Below are 16,683 nucleotides of genomic sequence, written 5' to 3' on the forward strand. Positions count from 1 at the left end.
GGAGAAGAATACCAACCTCATACAAAAAAAGTGGCACTAAAATTACCGCCATCTGTGGAATGCCCCCATTGAAACAACTTGCCAACGCGGGAAATTCAAAGCTAATATATTGTTTTTAAATTTTCACAGTTCAGCTTTTGTAGACGGAATAGCTTTAAAATAAATATTTTTAAAAACCATTTCGATTAATTAATTAATTTAAACAGATATTTATAAACTCTGTTGATTAATTAATTAATTTAAACAGATTTTTAAAAATATTTATTTTAAAACCACTCCGTCCCCAAAAGCTGAACTGTGAAAATATTAAAAACAATATAATAGCACAATATTTTAGTAACAAGTAATTGTATATAATAAATTAAACAATAGAAAGAATAACAGTTTCAAGTTGAAATGTCTTTATTGTCAAATGAAAAATCTTATGCACTTAATCAATAACTAAGTAAACATCAGCACCTAAAATGTAATCTACATATATTCATTTTGCTTCTAAAACTAAATTTTATCTTTAAAGTAAAATGAAAACCAAAATAAAAATATATCTATGCATCAATTGGGTGACTTCACTGAGATATTTGGGAAAATCAAGTCAATTATAACTTAACCAATTCATACATAAAAATATAGATTGTCGGGATATTTGTACATATGATAAACTATGCAAACGTCACGCAGTTTCAACAATGTAGTTCTCGTTCCCGTGGGAATACAGAGATAACAATTATGGCCTAATCCATGATTATAATGCTGTAAGAAATTTTTTAATCAGCAAAGTAGTTTCAGAGCCTATTCAATGCAAACAAACAAATAATCAAATTCTTCCTCTTTCTAATTAGTATAAATTTCATAAACAATAAAATTATTAGAATTTGGCTAATGAAAGTAGAAACTGAAATCACCCGCCAAATTTTAAAAAATCGGAGTAAATTCTCAAAATTATAGTGCAAATATTGGAATAACTGAGTTTAACACTTATAGTAAAGGTAATAATGTATTCACAAAGAAAAACTAATTTAAATAAATTATGAAAACGCATGTTTTTTTAATTTATTTATATGATTTTTAAATTTGGCGGGCAATATCAATCTCTACTTTCATTAGCTAAACTTTACAACCTAATGCGATAACATAATATTACTTTTAGGCGAATCAATAGAGCATTTACCCTCAACCTCCTCAGAAACAGCTCTGATTTTGATGATTATTTTTGTTCAGTTTGTTTCTTTATATTATTTGAAATCAAACCTTTTGGACTGAGGATGGAACGATTTATACTATTTAACAATAGTTATGCTGTTTATATAATAAATAATTAAAAAACAAACACTACCGACTTCAAAAACACAAAGTTATGCAGTAAACTAATAAGCTGAAGAAAACATTATAATATTTTCTATCTACTGATTACTTTGAAGCCGGTGCCAATTCTACAATTAATGGGTAGGCAATCAATCGTACCGTTTTTTTCCATCTTAAGGATTCGAATTGTTTTCCGAAATTTATATGGGACCTACTTCGAAATAAACCCTTTACAAAAAGTAAAGAATTTTCGAAATCGGTCCACTCAGTAAAAAGTTAAGTTTAACATTACAATAAATGGGAAAACAATTAATCATCTTCTATTTTCCTACTATTAGGTTTGAAATTGTTATCCAACATTTTATGAGACTTTTAGGAATATACCCTTTCTATCAAAAAATGAATAATCAAAATCGAACCACCCAATAAGAAGTTATGCTTGGTTTTACATTAAAATGAATGAGAAAACAATCAATCGCACATTTAGGATTGGAATTGTTTTTTAAAATTTATATGGGAGCTTTACAATCAAAATACCTTTACAATCTATAAAGAATTTACGAAATCGGACCACTTCGTAATAAGTTACGCATAGTTTTACTATACAATTAATGGGAAAATAACCAGTCATCTTCGTTTTTTTAAATTTATAATGATTTGGGACCATTGTCGGAATATACCCTTTCTATTTAAAACAAAGTTATTCAAATCGGAATTCGAAGACATGCTTGGTTTTAAACTAAAACAATCAAGAATGATCAATCAAAACAATTATCAAAATCGGACTACTCATGTTAACAGTTATGCTTGGTTTTACATTACGAAAACAGGGGATAATTGATTGTTTAACCATTAATTTTAGTATACAACCAAGTATAACTTTTTATTGAGTGGTCCGATTTTGATAATACTTTTTTATTATAAAGGGTTCATTCCGAAGATAGTCTTTTAAAGATATGAAAAAGCAATTCGAACCCTATAGCTAGGAAAACAATAGATAACTAATTGTCGACCCATTAATTGGATCATTAGCACCGCCTTCAAAGTGATCTTCAAAGTGAATATTATAATATTTTCTTTCGTTTGTTAGTTTTCTGCATAAGTTTGTATTTTTGAAGTCGGTTGTATTTAAAAAAAAATATGTATAAATAGCATAGATATTTTTTAACAATTTAAATAATTTCGTCCACCAAAACATTTCTGATTTTAAATAACATAAAAAACATGACTTTAAAAAAAATCATTAAAGTCGGAGCTGTTTCTGAGGACTTCCAGCATATGCTTGTTTTATTTATTATTTGATTCCATTATTTCTTTCATAAAAACGTGACATTTTTCATTATGAGAATTATGTACAGACATAAAGAGACGAATTTTAGTATTCCAAAGAATCATGGTGCAGGTGCCTGGTCCATTGATTATATTTGTTACATCAATTGTTGTGACCTGTAATAGAAAATTTCATTTAACATGACTTTTTAAAATGCACTGAAAATAAATATTTACATAATTATATATAATAAGAATTCCTATTCTCATCAGGGACATATCAAATTTTTAGTCTATTTTCTGCTCCATTTACAAAAAATCATTTTAGGAAGCTCAGCTGTAACCTTGAAAAGTATAGAAATATGGATAATTTGTTACATTATTTACAAGCGGACGCCCGCTACTTCGTCTATGTGGAATTCAGTTTTTCACAAACTTGCACACAAACTTAAAGAGAAATTATAATGTGTTTACTTCAGTTTTTAAAAACAAAACTGTAAGTGTATCTAGGAAACATGTAGTTCATTGTTATTAAGCAGGTCAAAACTACCTTGTTGGTTCAGTAGTAGTAGCCCATGTGTTTTGGATCACGAGATCCTGGTTCTATCTTTAAGAGATACTGAGTTTTTGCTTCTGCTAACAAATTCTTAGTCTGGAGTTGGGAAGTTGGTGGTGTCACACCCCCGTGCCTCAGAGAGCATGTTAAGCCGTCGAACCCGGTCTTTATCATTAACATTTCTGATAGTGATCATTAATCAATCTAATAATATCAACCTAAGCCGGATGAATAAAGCAAGTTACCTTGTGCTATTTTGCAAAATTGCCAGCAGCAACGTGGCTGCAGTATTGTGGCTCGGGATGGGTACAGCTAGATCTTCATCTTTTATTTCTATCTCATGATATTTAACAATATATCTTCATTTTACAGCACCTGCAAAAATAAATCAGAAGTTATACATTTTACATAATTATTATTGCATGCACTGCACCTGCAAAAATAAATAAGAAGTATACATTTATGGGCAGGCAGCAGCGATACCGGTGCGAGAAGTCTAGGCCTGCAAATGACCAACCCGCATGCCCAGCGTGGTCATTTATGGGCATTACCTTGCAATGTATAGTACAACACAACAAGATCCATGCAAGAGGCCTATGTCCAGCAGTGGACGTCTATCGGCTGATAAGGTATACATTTTACATAATTATTATTGTTACCAGTTAAGAGGATAATCCCAGAGGATGTTGCTATTTCGTGATCTAAACCAGACATTTTCCTTTAGCATAGTACTTGTGCTTACTGTCCCGTGGGAGACTAACATTCCAAAGGACCACAGTATAAAACTGAATAAATGTTATGACCTAACAAATGAACTAACTAAAATGGCTATATGGTTAGTCTGTACGCCGTAGAGAGGTGCGAGAGGATTACCAGCAAAATCTCTCTATAATTTGCTTAGAGACCTTGGTCTCTCTAGAAGTGCAGATTTGGCTTACCAAATTTGGCAGACCTTACTACGCAGGGAGAACAACACGAGCAGAGAAGGGGAGTGTTAATCAATTGTCAAGGAATTCTTTAACCTTACGTCCATTGATCACAAGTCCAAGCTCTGCTCAGCGTTTTTCTCTCTGCCACGTGATGGACACCCACATGGTGAATCCATGAATTGGTAAGATATTCGTCTCAAAAAAAAATCATGTTGTACACTAAAATAATTTAGTTGAGTAGGTTGAGGCAAGCAACAATGACCGCGTGAAATACAGTTTTTCACAAATCTCCCTTGATTTTTTCAAGAATTAAAGTTAATTTTAGTGAAATTTATCAATAATTTTTTCAAGTGATTATAGTTATATACACAATACTAAAATGCAAACAAGGTCTTTTAAATTTTTCGTCTGTCTGTGTTTGTCTCGGATAATCTTTGGAACGGCTGAACCGATTTTAATTGGACTTTCATTGGAAGATAGAGGAAGTTATTGAGCAATATTTAGGCTACTTTTTATCCCAGAAACATGGTTCCCGCTGGATGTTCAAAAACTGAACATCACACGGTTGAAATCGCGGGCGTCCGCTAGTATTATAATATTGGTTAGCCAATGTGGTTTTGGATAACGAGGTCGTGGCTTCGAATCCTGGGTCAGGCTATCAGATACTGAGTTTTTCTTTCTTCCAAGAAATTTACAATTCTCAGCCTGGAGTTGGTAAGTTGTTTGTATTACACTCCCGTGCCTCGTCCAGGTCATTATCATTAACATCTGATAGTGATCCACAATGAATTACACTTTATCACCCTTAGCTCACCAACCTTTATTGTAGCAGTGTGGTGGGTCTAAGCTCCATAACCCCTTTTCTATAAGGTCTGGCCCTGTAGTGTCGTTAAAATAGGCTGATAATGATGATGAAGCAGGTTACCTTGTGCTATTTTGCAAACATGCCAGTAGCAACTGCGTGGCTCAGCACTGGCTCAGCTAGACCTTCATCTTCTGTTTTGCTACACCTGAAAAATTAAACATAAAGAATAAATTTTATGTATTTTCACCAGTTAAAAACAATTTTTTTTTATTCTTTACAAGTTAGCCCTTGACTACAATCTCACCTGATGGTAAGTGATGATGCAGTCTAAGATGGAAGCGGGCTAACTTGTTAGGAGGAGGATGAAAATCCACACCTCTTACGGTTTCTACACGGCATCGTACCGGAACGCTAAATCGCTTGGCGGTACGTCTTTGCCGGTAGGGTTGTAACTAGCCACGGCCGAAGCCTCCCACCAGCCAGACCTGGACATATTAAGAAAATCTCAATCTGCCCAGCCGGGGATAGAACCCAGGACCTCCATCTTGTAAATCCACCGCGCATACCACTGCGCCACGGAGGCCGTCAAATAAAAACTAAAAGAATTTTATTAAGTGAAAAATGTGAAGAATAGATTATGAAAAAAAACATAGACTCGAATTGAGAACCTCCTTCTTTTTTTGGAGTCGGTTAAAAAAGTGAAATAGGCTGATAATGATGATAAAGCAGGTTACCTTGTGCTATTTTGCAAACATGCCAGTAGCAACTGCGTGGCTCAGCACTGGCACAGCTAGACCTTCATCTTCTATTTTGCTACACCTGAAAAATTAAACATAAAGAATAAATTTTATGTATTTTCACCAGTTAAAAAACAAAGAATTTTATTAAGTGGAAAAAGCGAAGAATAGATTATGAAAAAAAAACATAGGCTCGAATTGAGAACCTCCTTCTTTTTTTGGAGTCAGTTAAAAAAGTGAAATAGGCTGATAATGATGATGAAGCAGGTTACCTTGTGCTATTTTGCAAACATGCCAGTAGCAACTGCGTGGCTCAGCACTGGCACAGCTAGACCTTCATCTTCTATTTTGCTACACCTGAAAAATTAAACACAAAGAATAAATTTCACATATTTTCACCAGGTTAAAAACAAACCAAAACTAAAAGAATTTTATTAAGTGAAAAATGTGAAGAATAGATTATCAAAAATGTAAAAAAAATTCAGTTAAATTCTCATTCTGAAGTTGGGAAACCTTTAATCCCGATTATTAACATTAGCATCAGATAGTGGTAATTAATTAATTGAATTATCACCCTAAGCCCACCAACAGCATTGGAGCAGTGTGGTGGGTCTCAGCTCCATACCTCCTCTACTATATGGAGACAATGATGAATGATGGATGTGTAGGATTAAAATAGCTTCTATGAAACATAACCTATTTTAACATACCTATTGCCTGGTTTTCATCTGTTAATGCTATATTTGCTAAGCATTGTGTGTTAATATTATTTTATTCTATTGTCTTCTTTTAAATTATCTTCTTGAAATTTCTTAGTCTGGCTTGCAAGTAATGCTAAATTTGGGCTCATTTTTTGTGAGTTTGTTGGTATTGAACTTCTGCGAACATTGTTTATTTTTCAAAGCTTTGATTGCTTTTTGAGACATTGTAAATATTTTTTATATTAAAAACCGTCGTCATGCGGGTAAAATTCATGTGAAGAAGCAGGATTGCTGAAAGCATTAGGTATATATTTTAATTTTAATACATAATAAACTCTTATTTATCTCTCTCTCTCTCTCTAACTGCTTTATTGGTTCAGTGTAACTATCATGAAATTCTGAGTTTGAGTCCTGGGTTGGTCTATGAAATATTGAGCATTTCCTTCTTTCAAGAAACTCACAATAAAAATCTATACTAATATGTATTCAACCCATTTTGAAATTAAATGTCTTAAATGGTGAAGCATAACATTATGAAGAAACCTGCATAACTGAGAATTTTCTTAATTGTCTAGGTGTGTGAAGTCTGCCAATCCGCATTGGGCCAGCATGGAGGACTAAGGCCTAACCCCTCTCGTCCTGAGAAGTGACTCGTGCTCAACAATGAGCCGAAAATGGGTTGTTAATCTATACTAATATTATAAAGAGGTAAAGTTTGTAAGTTTGTCACATTTTTTAAATGGGGTAATCTTTGGAACTACTGGTCCGATTTCAAAAATTCTTTCACCAGTAGAATGCTACATTATCGAGGAGTGCTATAGGCTATTATTATATATTTTATATTAGTATGATACATATTCGCCGAGTTAACACAGTTTTTGTCATACAGGTCGGACTGAAAATCTTCTTAAGCAGACTTATTCGCATGAGCTGCCTTAACCATTGTGTAAAATTGAAATTAATGTATGGAGGCTTTATGTATCTTTAAAAGTTCTACAAAAAAGTCCGCGACACCATATATCTATCTTCTATATATTAGCAGATATAGTACCTTTTGTGTTTTAAAAATTATTAATTTTATATACTTAGGTTTGCGTCATTATTTATGCTACTTAACTTAAATCCTTATCAAAATAAATTATTTAATAATCACAAGGATATTATGGAGATAAGATTTGCCCTTTAAAGTATGTTAATTAGTTAAATAGTTTCGGAGATAATACAAAATTTCTAAAAGACGCAGAAATTCCGCTATATGACGCCCCGCGCTTTCAATTACGTAGTTCCCGTTCCGGTGTGAATATGGGAATCAAACATAGCCTATGACACTCGCAAATAACGTAGCTTTCTATTGGTAAAACAATCTTTCAAATCGGTCCAGTAGATCCAAAGATTATAATTTTAGCATAGAAGTCTCTATTTTCCTTTGTCATCGCACCACGCTCATAGGGCTGGACCGATTTTGCTAAGGGTAGGGGTAAGGTAGGGAAGGTATAGGGTAGGGTAGGGTAGGGTACAGGTAGTGTAGGGGTGAAGGTAGGGTAGGGGTAGGGTGGGGTAGGGAAGGGTAGGGGAGTGTATGGCTATCCTAGAGGTAGGGAAAGGGAAGATTACGGGTAGGGTAGGGTACGGGTAAGGTAGGGGTAGGATACAGTTAGGGTACGGGTAGGGTAGGAGTAGGGTAGAGGTAGGAGATCGATACTGAAGCCCATTTTCTATTTTTTGTCTGTCTGTTTGCCTTTTTTTTGACCGGGCATCACGCTGAAACTACAGAATGAATTCAAATGATACTTAAGACGATTTGAGACCATAATACGTAGAAGGATATAAATAAATTCGCGGAAACAAAATCAGAAATGGGTGAAGTAGAGGTAGAAAGTTTGTACGGAAAGTCCTTAATTTTTCTAGGTACATTTGTAAATGTAAAATGATAAGTGGACTATTTATTAGGTATAAGTTATAAAACTTGCAAAATAGAATGTGAAATAGGAGTTGAAAGTTGACATCGATTTTTACGCGGACGAAGTCGCGGGCGTCCGCTAGTATGTATTATAAAGAGGTAAAGTTGGTGGTGTTCTAGCAAGTAAACTCTGGATCTACTAAACCAATTTTGAAAATTCTTTTACCACTAGAAAGCCACGTTATTTGTGAGTATCATAGGCTATATTTTATCCGCGTATTCTCAAACTGCAGAAAGTTGGTTAATATTTATATTAGCACATTACATCACTAACTAGTCTCAAAGTAAGCTTAGCTTGTGTTATGGGTAGTAAAAGCTCAACTGAATGATGAATGTTCATAAATAAATTATATATACTTAATATACTTTATAAACTCCAAGTCCACCAACCGATACTGATGAATGAAGGATTAGTAGGATTAAGTAGCATCTACAGGGTGCTCGGGAGTATTTCCCATAACTCTAGGGTAGCTCCAAGTTCTATAAGGAAAATTAATTTAAAATGTCTAAGGAACATGTGTATTAAAAAACTTTAATAAAAAAAAGTCAACCGACTTCAAAAACATACTTACTAAACTAAAAAACGAAAAATAACATTATACTAAGTTCTATATATCATATTATGTTCTAACTGATGATCAGTTTGAAGGTGGTGCTAGCCCAATGATGTATTATTTCAAGCCATGTAAGAATATCATAAACATTTAGGTTTTTCAGACAGTGTTCTTTCATGTAGTTCTTTCAGTAACAGCTTAAATTAAAACAACACCGGTTTAGCACAGCCTTGAAACTGATCATCAGTTAGAACATAATATGATATGAACTTAGTATAATATTATTTTTCGCTTTTTAGTTTAGCCAGTATGTTTTGTGTTTTTGAAGTTGGTTGAATTTCTTTAATTAGAATTTTTTATTTTTCCATTTTAGTGAAATCATCCTAGATATTGATCTAGCGCCAAAGGTATGTTGCTATGAGCCGTGATAAAACATTGTATTTGATTGCGTCTGACTTAGATTCAAACTAATTACTACTGTGAACCATCGAGGAGTTCCTTTAACCGTCCTTCTTCATTACCAGACCCCTAATACAGTCACAACCCATCTAGGTGGAAAGTTCTCATCAATACAAATTTATCAACACATGGTAGCTACTGTGAACCGTTGAGGAGTTCTCTTAACTGTCCTTCGTCTTCATCACCAGACCCCTAATATAGTCACAACCCATCTAGGTGGAAAGTTCTCCTCAATATAAACTAGTAGCTAAGGTAGCTCCTATAAGTGGACTTGTCAACACCTTTATGAGAAATAGTCCCGAGCACCCTGTATAAAATGTAACTTAACTATGCCTAGTTTGTTTCAGCTGATGCTATGAACAGCACCAATACATATCAATAAAATTTAAGTGTATGTCTGTGATTTCAAAATAACTATGTTTTCTCAAGTGCCTATATACAATACTGACATCCAGTCATACTTATTTAAAATTTTCATCTGTCTGTTTGTTTGAGCTAATCTCTGGAACAGCAGGGTCATTATAATGGGACTTTTACTGGAAGATAGAAAAGATTATTGAGCAATAGGCTACTTATTATTTTGGCCATTACTTGTTATTTAACATGGGCATACACTCACAACCACATAGACACTGAAATACATCACACTAATATGATGAGTTCAATTGCCACAACTGGCTGTGGCGTGTAGATGCAAAGAGCAATGTTGCTATCTACTGCATCACTGGAGAGCTGTTGCTGGTGTTATATCCCTATATCTCAGAGAGTATGATATGCTATGTTGATAGGCTTGGGGTAATAAAGTTAAAATATAAAAGGATCACTATCAAGTATTAATGATAATGACTGGGATATAAGTCATTATCATTAACACCTGATAGTGATCCTTTTATATTTTAACTTTATTACCCCAAGCCTATCAACCCACATTGGAGCAGTGAGCATTTTACAGTAGGTGTTTAACTTACCTTCTTATTCTCTCTCTCTCTTCTTCTCACAGGCAAAACATCTCGTCTTTTTTAAAAATGTAGATGACAAACCATTCATAGTTCAATGTAAAATTTATTCTAAAAGTCCAATGGTCTAATCATTGATTATCTGGACATTACTGAAATAAAGAGAGTGAGTAAATTTAATTAAAAATACATAAACATACTACGCATGAAGAGACAGATGAATATCTTAGCATTCCGTGCAGGTGCCAGGTCCATCGCCTGGTAGAGAGAAATACTCCGAGCAGAGTCCTGGAGTTGTGGCTACAGGATGTAGGGTTAAGGAATTCCTTGACAATTGATTAAACTCCCCTACTTGTGTTGTTCTCCCTGCTTAGCCGAATTTGGTAAGATCCTACTAAGAGCAGCTTTGGATACTTATTCTTCTTTCTCTCTTTCTTCTACATAGAAGTTGCTGCAGTCCTAAAGATGCCAAGGTCTTTAAACAAGTTATAGAAAGATTTTGTTGGTAATCCTCTCGCACCTACTTCTACGGCAGACAGACTAACCACATAGCCATTTTTACTTAGTTCATTTGTTATTATTATTTATTACAAAACCTTGACAAGAACCAAGTGAGAAATATAACTAAAATGTCCGGAGGCAATCTGATGATAGAACAGAAACACAGATGAGGGAATTCCTCAACTGTTCACAGAAGCTACATTGTCAAAAAGAAAAAAAAAGTAAAATGTGCAAAGCTTAGGTCTTATAGCTAAAAGCTATTTCTTTCAAACAACCTTCAATGAAAAATGTAGCTTATTATTGGCAAAAGCTTTTATAGATCAAGGCAAGAAAAATATTGCTGAAATGGCCTCCATAGCACAGTGGATTAACTACGCAAAAGTCCTGGGTTCTATCCCCGGCTGGGCCGATTGAGGTTTTCTTTCTGGTCTATGTCTGGCTGGCTAGTTAATACCCTACTGGCAAGCGATTTAGTGTTCCGGTGAGATACTATGTAGAAACAGAAATGCGTGTGGATTTTCATCCTTTGCCTAACTAGTTATCTCGCTTCCATCTTAGATTGCATCATCACTTATCATCTTATTCTATAATCATGTCAAAGAACAGATTTTCGTACAAAGTAAAGTGACATACTCTTCATTAGTCTGCCTAATGCCTAACATAATTATAAAAACTTGTAATTGTAGTTTCAAATTAACAAATTGTTCTGGTTCATCATTACATAATTATAAACTACTTATTATAGATTCAAAAATAAAACTCAAACTTTACTCTACCTGCCTTTAGTACATATACCTGTGGTTTAATATTGAACAGTGGTATAGTAAAAAATTTACTTCTGGTAAGAGATACTTTCAAATTAGTTCATGGAATTTGCTTTTCTCAGATGTTTATTTTCATTACCATTTCATAATTAACCTTATGTTGCTCCAGATTAAGCTACCTGTGATAACCAAATGAAAATCTGTTCAGTAGATCCAGAGAAGTAAACATTCAGACAGCTGCAGGTCAGACAGTTATTTGGGGTGCATTGCATCTACAAACATCACCATAATGTGTAAACCCAGCATAATTGTATAATTGAGCACGAGTTTCATAAGAATTAGTAGGATTTTAATAATTCCCATATCTTTAGAAGACTACTAAGAAACCTAACTAACTAATGTAATCATTATATGATCAATAGCTATTATTAAAGTATTTTATTATTAGCTAAAACTAAAGTAGGTACATACCGGAGACTAAATTTGTAGAATCAAGTTTCGGTAATCTCTGTAGGGTCTTCTCTGGATCATCGGCAGGCGAAGAACCACACTCAAAGCATTTTCTTTTGTTCTTCTTTATAGTTATAGAGACACTTGAACTAACAAAGTCTTATTTTTAACGTAATGAAAAACCACAACACTCAGATGAAACGTAAAAGACTTATAGATCTTCTCAACATCAAGAATGGCGAGGATATTACACAGTAGGTTGCTTAAATCCAATCCATGAAGAGGTCTTCATAAATATTAACAGGCCGTGGCAAACATTTATTTTATTATTTGTGAATTTGTGTTTTAAAATATTTGGTGAAATGACGCCATTTTCATTTTATAACATTTTTATTTTTTATTAAGAAATTGGGGTTGCCACACTTCGTTTAGAAAATCTTACCCATACGTTACTAAAACAATATTCAACGAGAGTGTCTCTCTATATTTTTGTAGAAGAAAAGTATTTATTCAGTTATTAAAGTCATATTTAAATCTAAAAATGTATTAGATTTATCACAATATTATGTCAGGCGTGAGCTACTAACGATAATAATATTGCTACAACAACCAGACGGTAGAACCGTATGGATGATGACACCACAGGTCTAGCCCCCGTAGGTATAACCAAACTTTGTTCGAGAGTTGACCCGGCCTGATGTGAAGTAAAAACATTTGTCGTAAAAGTGACAGTGACAGTTAAGTCCGAGTCAAGAGACAAGACAAACACAGATTAAATAATAGATAAATGTCAAATTACTGCATCCAAACTATTTAACTTATTTTATATTTTCCTCTGTCTACGGTGTCTACGCTTACACCGTAGACAGAGGAAAATATAAAATAATAATAATAAAATATAAAATGTGAGCTGTCAAAGTCAAGTGCTGACATGTGACATTGACAAACTGACATTGTCACATTGAGAAATTCGATTCGATATTACAAAAATTAAAATAAAGTTGCCGCCGGACCTTATCGGGAATTGTTATTTCAAAATGTCAGTTTTCTTATGAGATTAGTTAACTATTTTCACAATACTGAAACACAAATAAACTTTTTAGTCCAGATTAATCTTTAAAATGGCTGAATCAATTTTAATAGGATTCAGTAAAATCCAAGGTGAAAAATTGAATTTCACGCGTACAACGTCACAGGCGTCAGCCAGTATAATAATATATAGCCAGCTAAATAAAATATGTTGCGTATGCACTATGATACCAGACTTAAATCCCCAATTTTATCACTAATGTTCAATAAATTTCAATTTTATTAAAAAACAAACTTGAGACTTTGAACCTAAATAACTTGTTAATATTACAAAGTGGTTAATAAAGTCAATTAACATTAATTTAATTAAATTTAAATCTGTACTAATATTACAAAGCGTTAAAGTTTATGATGTTTTATGGGGATTTTCTAAACTAATTTTGAAAATTCTTTTACCAATTTATAACCACATTATTTGCGGGTGTCGCTAATTTTTTTTCCCTTGGGAAAGAAAATGGTAATACACTGTCTGTCTACGGTGTCTACGCTTACACCGTAGACAGAGGAAAATATAAAATAATAATAATAAAATATAAAATGTGAGCTGTCAAAGTCAAGTGCTGACATGTGACATTGACAAACTGACATTGTCACATTGAGAAATTCGATTTTTAAAAAATATTTTTTGGTCTGGGGAGAAAATTATTAGTGAAATTCATTTGTTTTAAATAAAAAACTTGAGACCGGGCATTTTTAACGCCAATTAAATTGAATGCAGAACAAATTCTAAAGTAATTTGATATCTTTTGATAAATTAACAAACAAGTTATTTGTTTACGTAATTCTCTAACCTCGTATTCATAACAAAATATCATAAACCATATAATATTTTGTACGCAGATAATGTCTATCTCACCATTCCTCCGAAATCCAGTCACTGACATCACTGGTGGGTTAGTATCCCATCAGATGCTGGGCAGTTGTCAGAAGCAAGAGATTCGCTACATGGACTGTTTGGAGGCCTATGGGCTTGACCGCGGCAGGGTGAAGTGCTCCGAGTTATTCGAGGACTTTCACGAATGTCAAACGAAGACCAAGCAGTTCAAAAGATTTGTGGTAGCTTCCATTATATATTTCTTTCATGTCACCTGGCTATCAGGATCTGACAATATCTTTATCAGTTAAACCAATCCAACAACATACTTTATTTATTTATAATTTACACTTTAAATGCATTTAGCATCTAAGGAGAAAACTAAAATCTAGAAAGTATTAAAGTCAAGTTAGCTAACCCTTAATTTTTTAAAGTTAAGAAATAGTTCATGTTATTTGACAAGTTGAATATAATTATTTTCAATGTAACTTCACGAGTCATAAGTGAACTAGAAATCTTTGCAAATTTGTTAATACCTGTAACCAAGTATACTCATAGTATAATATATTTTGTAAAAGTCATTATCATTTTATTCATTTAACTTTAAACTTGATATTAATCATCATTTTCAGGCAATGAGGAAGGAAAGGGATCGTCAGATTGCAGAAGGGAAGCTCAAAGGAGATGAAAAATATTTGAGCCCAAGAATAGACAGTTTCTAAGTCATGTAAATTTTGTAGATAACATTTATTCAGCAAAATAGAGTCTAAATGTCCTACTTTTACTGTTTTATTGTGTTTTCCTCTTATAAAAATTTTATATTTATACCTTTTTAAAATGAAAAACTACTATAAAAACATATTCAAGACAAGAAAAATTTAAAGAAATAATAGACTATTACTTTTAAAGTTCTGTATTACCATTTTCTTTCCCAAGGGAAAAAAAATTAGCGACACCCGCAAATAATGTGGTTATAAATTGGTAAAAGAATTTTCAAAATTAGTTTAGAAAATCCCCATAAAACATCATAAACTTTAACGCTTTGTAATATTAGTACAGATTTAAATTTAATTAAATTAATGTTAATTGACTTTATTAACCACTTTGTAATATTACCAAGTTATTTAGGTTCAAAGTCTCAAGTTTGTTTTTTAATAAAATTGAAATTTATTGAACATTAGTGGTAAAATTGGGGATTTAAGTCTGGTATCATAGTGCATACGCAACATATTTTATTTAGCTGGCTATATATTATTATACTGGCTGACGCCTGTGACGTTGTACGCGTGAAATTCAATTTTTCACCTTGGATTTTACTGAATCCTATTAAAATTGATTCAGCCATTTTAAAGATTAATCTGGACTAAAAAGTTTATTTGTGTTTCAGTATTGTGAAAATAGTTAACTAATCTCATAAGAAAACTGACATTTTGAAATAACAATTCCCGATGAGGTCCGGCGGCAACTTTATTTTAATTTTTTAATATATAATACTAAGCAGATGCGATAGATGGCGTTATGAAAATAACAGTTCAATTTTTGCGAATTAAAAAAGCTTTTCATGTCAAATTGAAGCCACAATACAAATCAATTTGACACTAATAATAATAGATAAAGATTAATGGTAGGCTCAATCTACAATTAATAGTAGTTTTACCTAAACATGGGGGAACTTTCACCGGCATTTCGAAATATTTTCACTGACATCACAGGCGGTATAGTGGACCATCAGCAGCTGGGCAGGTGCGCAAGACAAGAGCTTGAGTTCAGGGATTGTATGGAAGCCTACGGTTGGGACCGCGGCCTCATCAAGTGTAAGCATCTGTTAGAAGAGTTTCAAGAGTGCCAGACTAACAGGAAACAATTCTTGCGTTTTATGGTATTTATTAACTGAGTTTCGTTAGTACATTTCAATAATTTATAGCGTTGTTTATAATCATCATAGTCATCATCATCATTTATCGTAATATACTTATAAATGCGAAACTCGTAAGGAGACTGATCAAGATATAGTAATTCAAAAACCTCGAGTCCTTTAGCTCTTGTAATGATGATGACTCATTACTCATACATTTACATACCCATCTAAATCTATCTATATATCTATATCTATATCTATACTCATAATAAAACTGGTCGAATTCTGTACATTTATTCGCAATTTGAGATTTTACTTAAACCATTTGTAACAAACGTTACCTGGCATAGAGTACTACTAGCGCCATCTAGAATCTATACTTATAATACGAATTCTGTTCATTCTGTACATTGAAGATATTTTGAAATTTTTTGTTGGGGGGCATTAAAATATTTTGTTTCAAAGCTAAAAATATTTTGTTTCGATTTTTTGTCTGTCTGTTTGCCTGTCCGTGTTTTTTTTGTTAATCGGGCATCACGCTGAAACTACTGAATGAATTCAAATGAAACTTGTCACGGTGTAAGACCATAATCCGGAGGAAGTTATAGAATACTTTTTATTGCGAAAATAAAATAAGAAGAGGGTGAAATAGAATGTTTGTATGGAAAGTCCTTCAGTTTTAAAAATTTGTTCATAATTTATAAAAAATACGAAATAAGTATAATGAATTCAAGAATTTTTAGAATTCAAACTCTTAAGTGGTGAAATAGGGCTTGAAAGTTTACATTTCCACGCGGGTGTTCGCTAGTTTATAATATGAATTTATAGCTATGCTTAATATTTTCCGCAGGCAATGCGTAGAGAGCGCGACAGGAAAATAGCTTGCGGGGAGCTTACTGGAGACAAACAGTATGTGTCACCGAGAATAGACAGCTTCTAAAAGAATTGATGTGCTGATAATAAAAAATTGAAAAAAGGT

The 16,683-nt window shown here is 33.1% G+C and overlaps 2 protein-coding genes and 1 long non-coding RNA gene across 4 annotated transcripts; 2 read left to right on the forward strand and 1 right to left on the reverse strand.

The window, feature by feature from the left end:
- Positions 1-384: 384 nt before the first annotated feature.
- On the reverse strand, positions 385-12,634 carry LOC128199206 (uncharacterized). 2 transcript variants are annotated; one of them, XR_008251869.1, is made up of 8 exons: positions 11,965-12,634; positions 10,241-10,380; positions 6,309-6,590; positions 5,871-5,955; positions 5,596-5,680; positions 4,982-5,066; positions 3,373-3,502; positions 385-2,748 (listed from the first exon to the last, which is right to left on the reverse strand). It is a non-coding gene; the product is annotated as an uncharacterized LOC128199206 (long non-coding RNA). The 2 variants fall into 2 exon arrangements; XR_008251870.1 differs by having other exon boundaries at positions 10,241-11,672.
- Positions 12,635-13,602: 968 nt separating this feature from the next.
- On the forward strand, positions 13,603-14,624 carry LOC112046734 (NADH dehydrogenase [ubiquinone] iron-sulfur protein 5). Its single transcript, XM_024083500.2, has 3 exons — positions 13,603-13,763; positions 13,873-14,088; positions 14,479-14,624. The coding sequence occupies exons 2-3, from the start codon at positions 13,876-13,878 to the stop codon at positions 14,566-14,568; spliced, it is 303 nt and encodes a 100-aa protein (XP_023939268.1). The 5' UTR covers positions 13,603-13,763; positions 13,873-13,875; the 3' UTR covers positions 14,569-14,624.
- Positions 14,625-14,763: 139 nt separating this feature from the next.
- LOC112046743 (NADH dehydrogenase [ubiquinone] iron-sulfur protein 5-like) lies at positions 14,764-16,683 on the forward strand. The gene is made up of 2 exons (XM_024083509.2): positions 14,764-15,725; positions 16,555-16,683. Exons 1-2 carry the CDS (start codon positions 15,510-15,512, stop codon positions 16,642-16,644), a joined length of 306 nt encoding a protein of 101 aa, XP_023939277.1. The 5' UTR covers positions 14,764-15,509; the 3' UTR covers positions 16,645-16,683.

Source organism: Bicyclus anynana, chromosome 20 (assembly GCF_947172395.1).
Source record: "Bicyclus anynana chromosome 20, ilBicAnyn1.1, whole genome shotgun sequence".
Lineage (NCBI taxonomy): Eukaryota > Metazoa > Arthropoda > Insecta > Lepidoptera > Nymphalidae > Bicyclus > Bicyclus anynana.

Excerpts from the sequence above, each read along its gene's own strand:
- LOC112046734 (XM_024083500.2), top strand. The coding sequence starts at position 13,876 with ATGTCTATCTCACCATTCCTCCGAAATCCAGTCACTGACATCACTGGT. Across the intron at positions 14,089-14,478 it reads AGCAGTTCAAAAGATTTGTG|GCAATGAGGAAGGAAAGGGA; the intron begins GTAGCTTCCATT and ends CATCATTTTCAG.
- LOC112046743 (XM_024083509.2), top strand. The coding sequence starts at position 15,510 with ATGGGGGAACTTTCACCGGCATTTCGAAATATTTTCACTGACATCACA. Across the intron at positions 15,726-16,554 it reads AACAATTCTTGCGTTTTATG|GCAATGCGTAGAGAGCGCGA; the intron begins GTATTTATTAAC and ends TATTTTCCGCAG.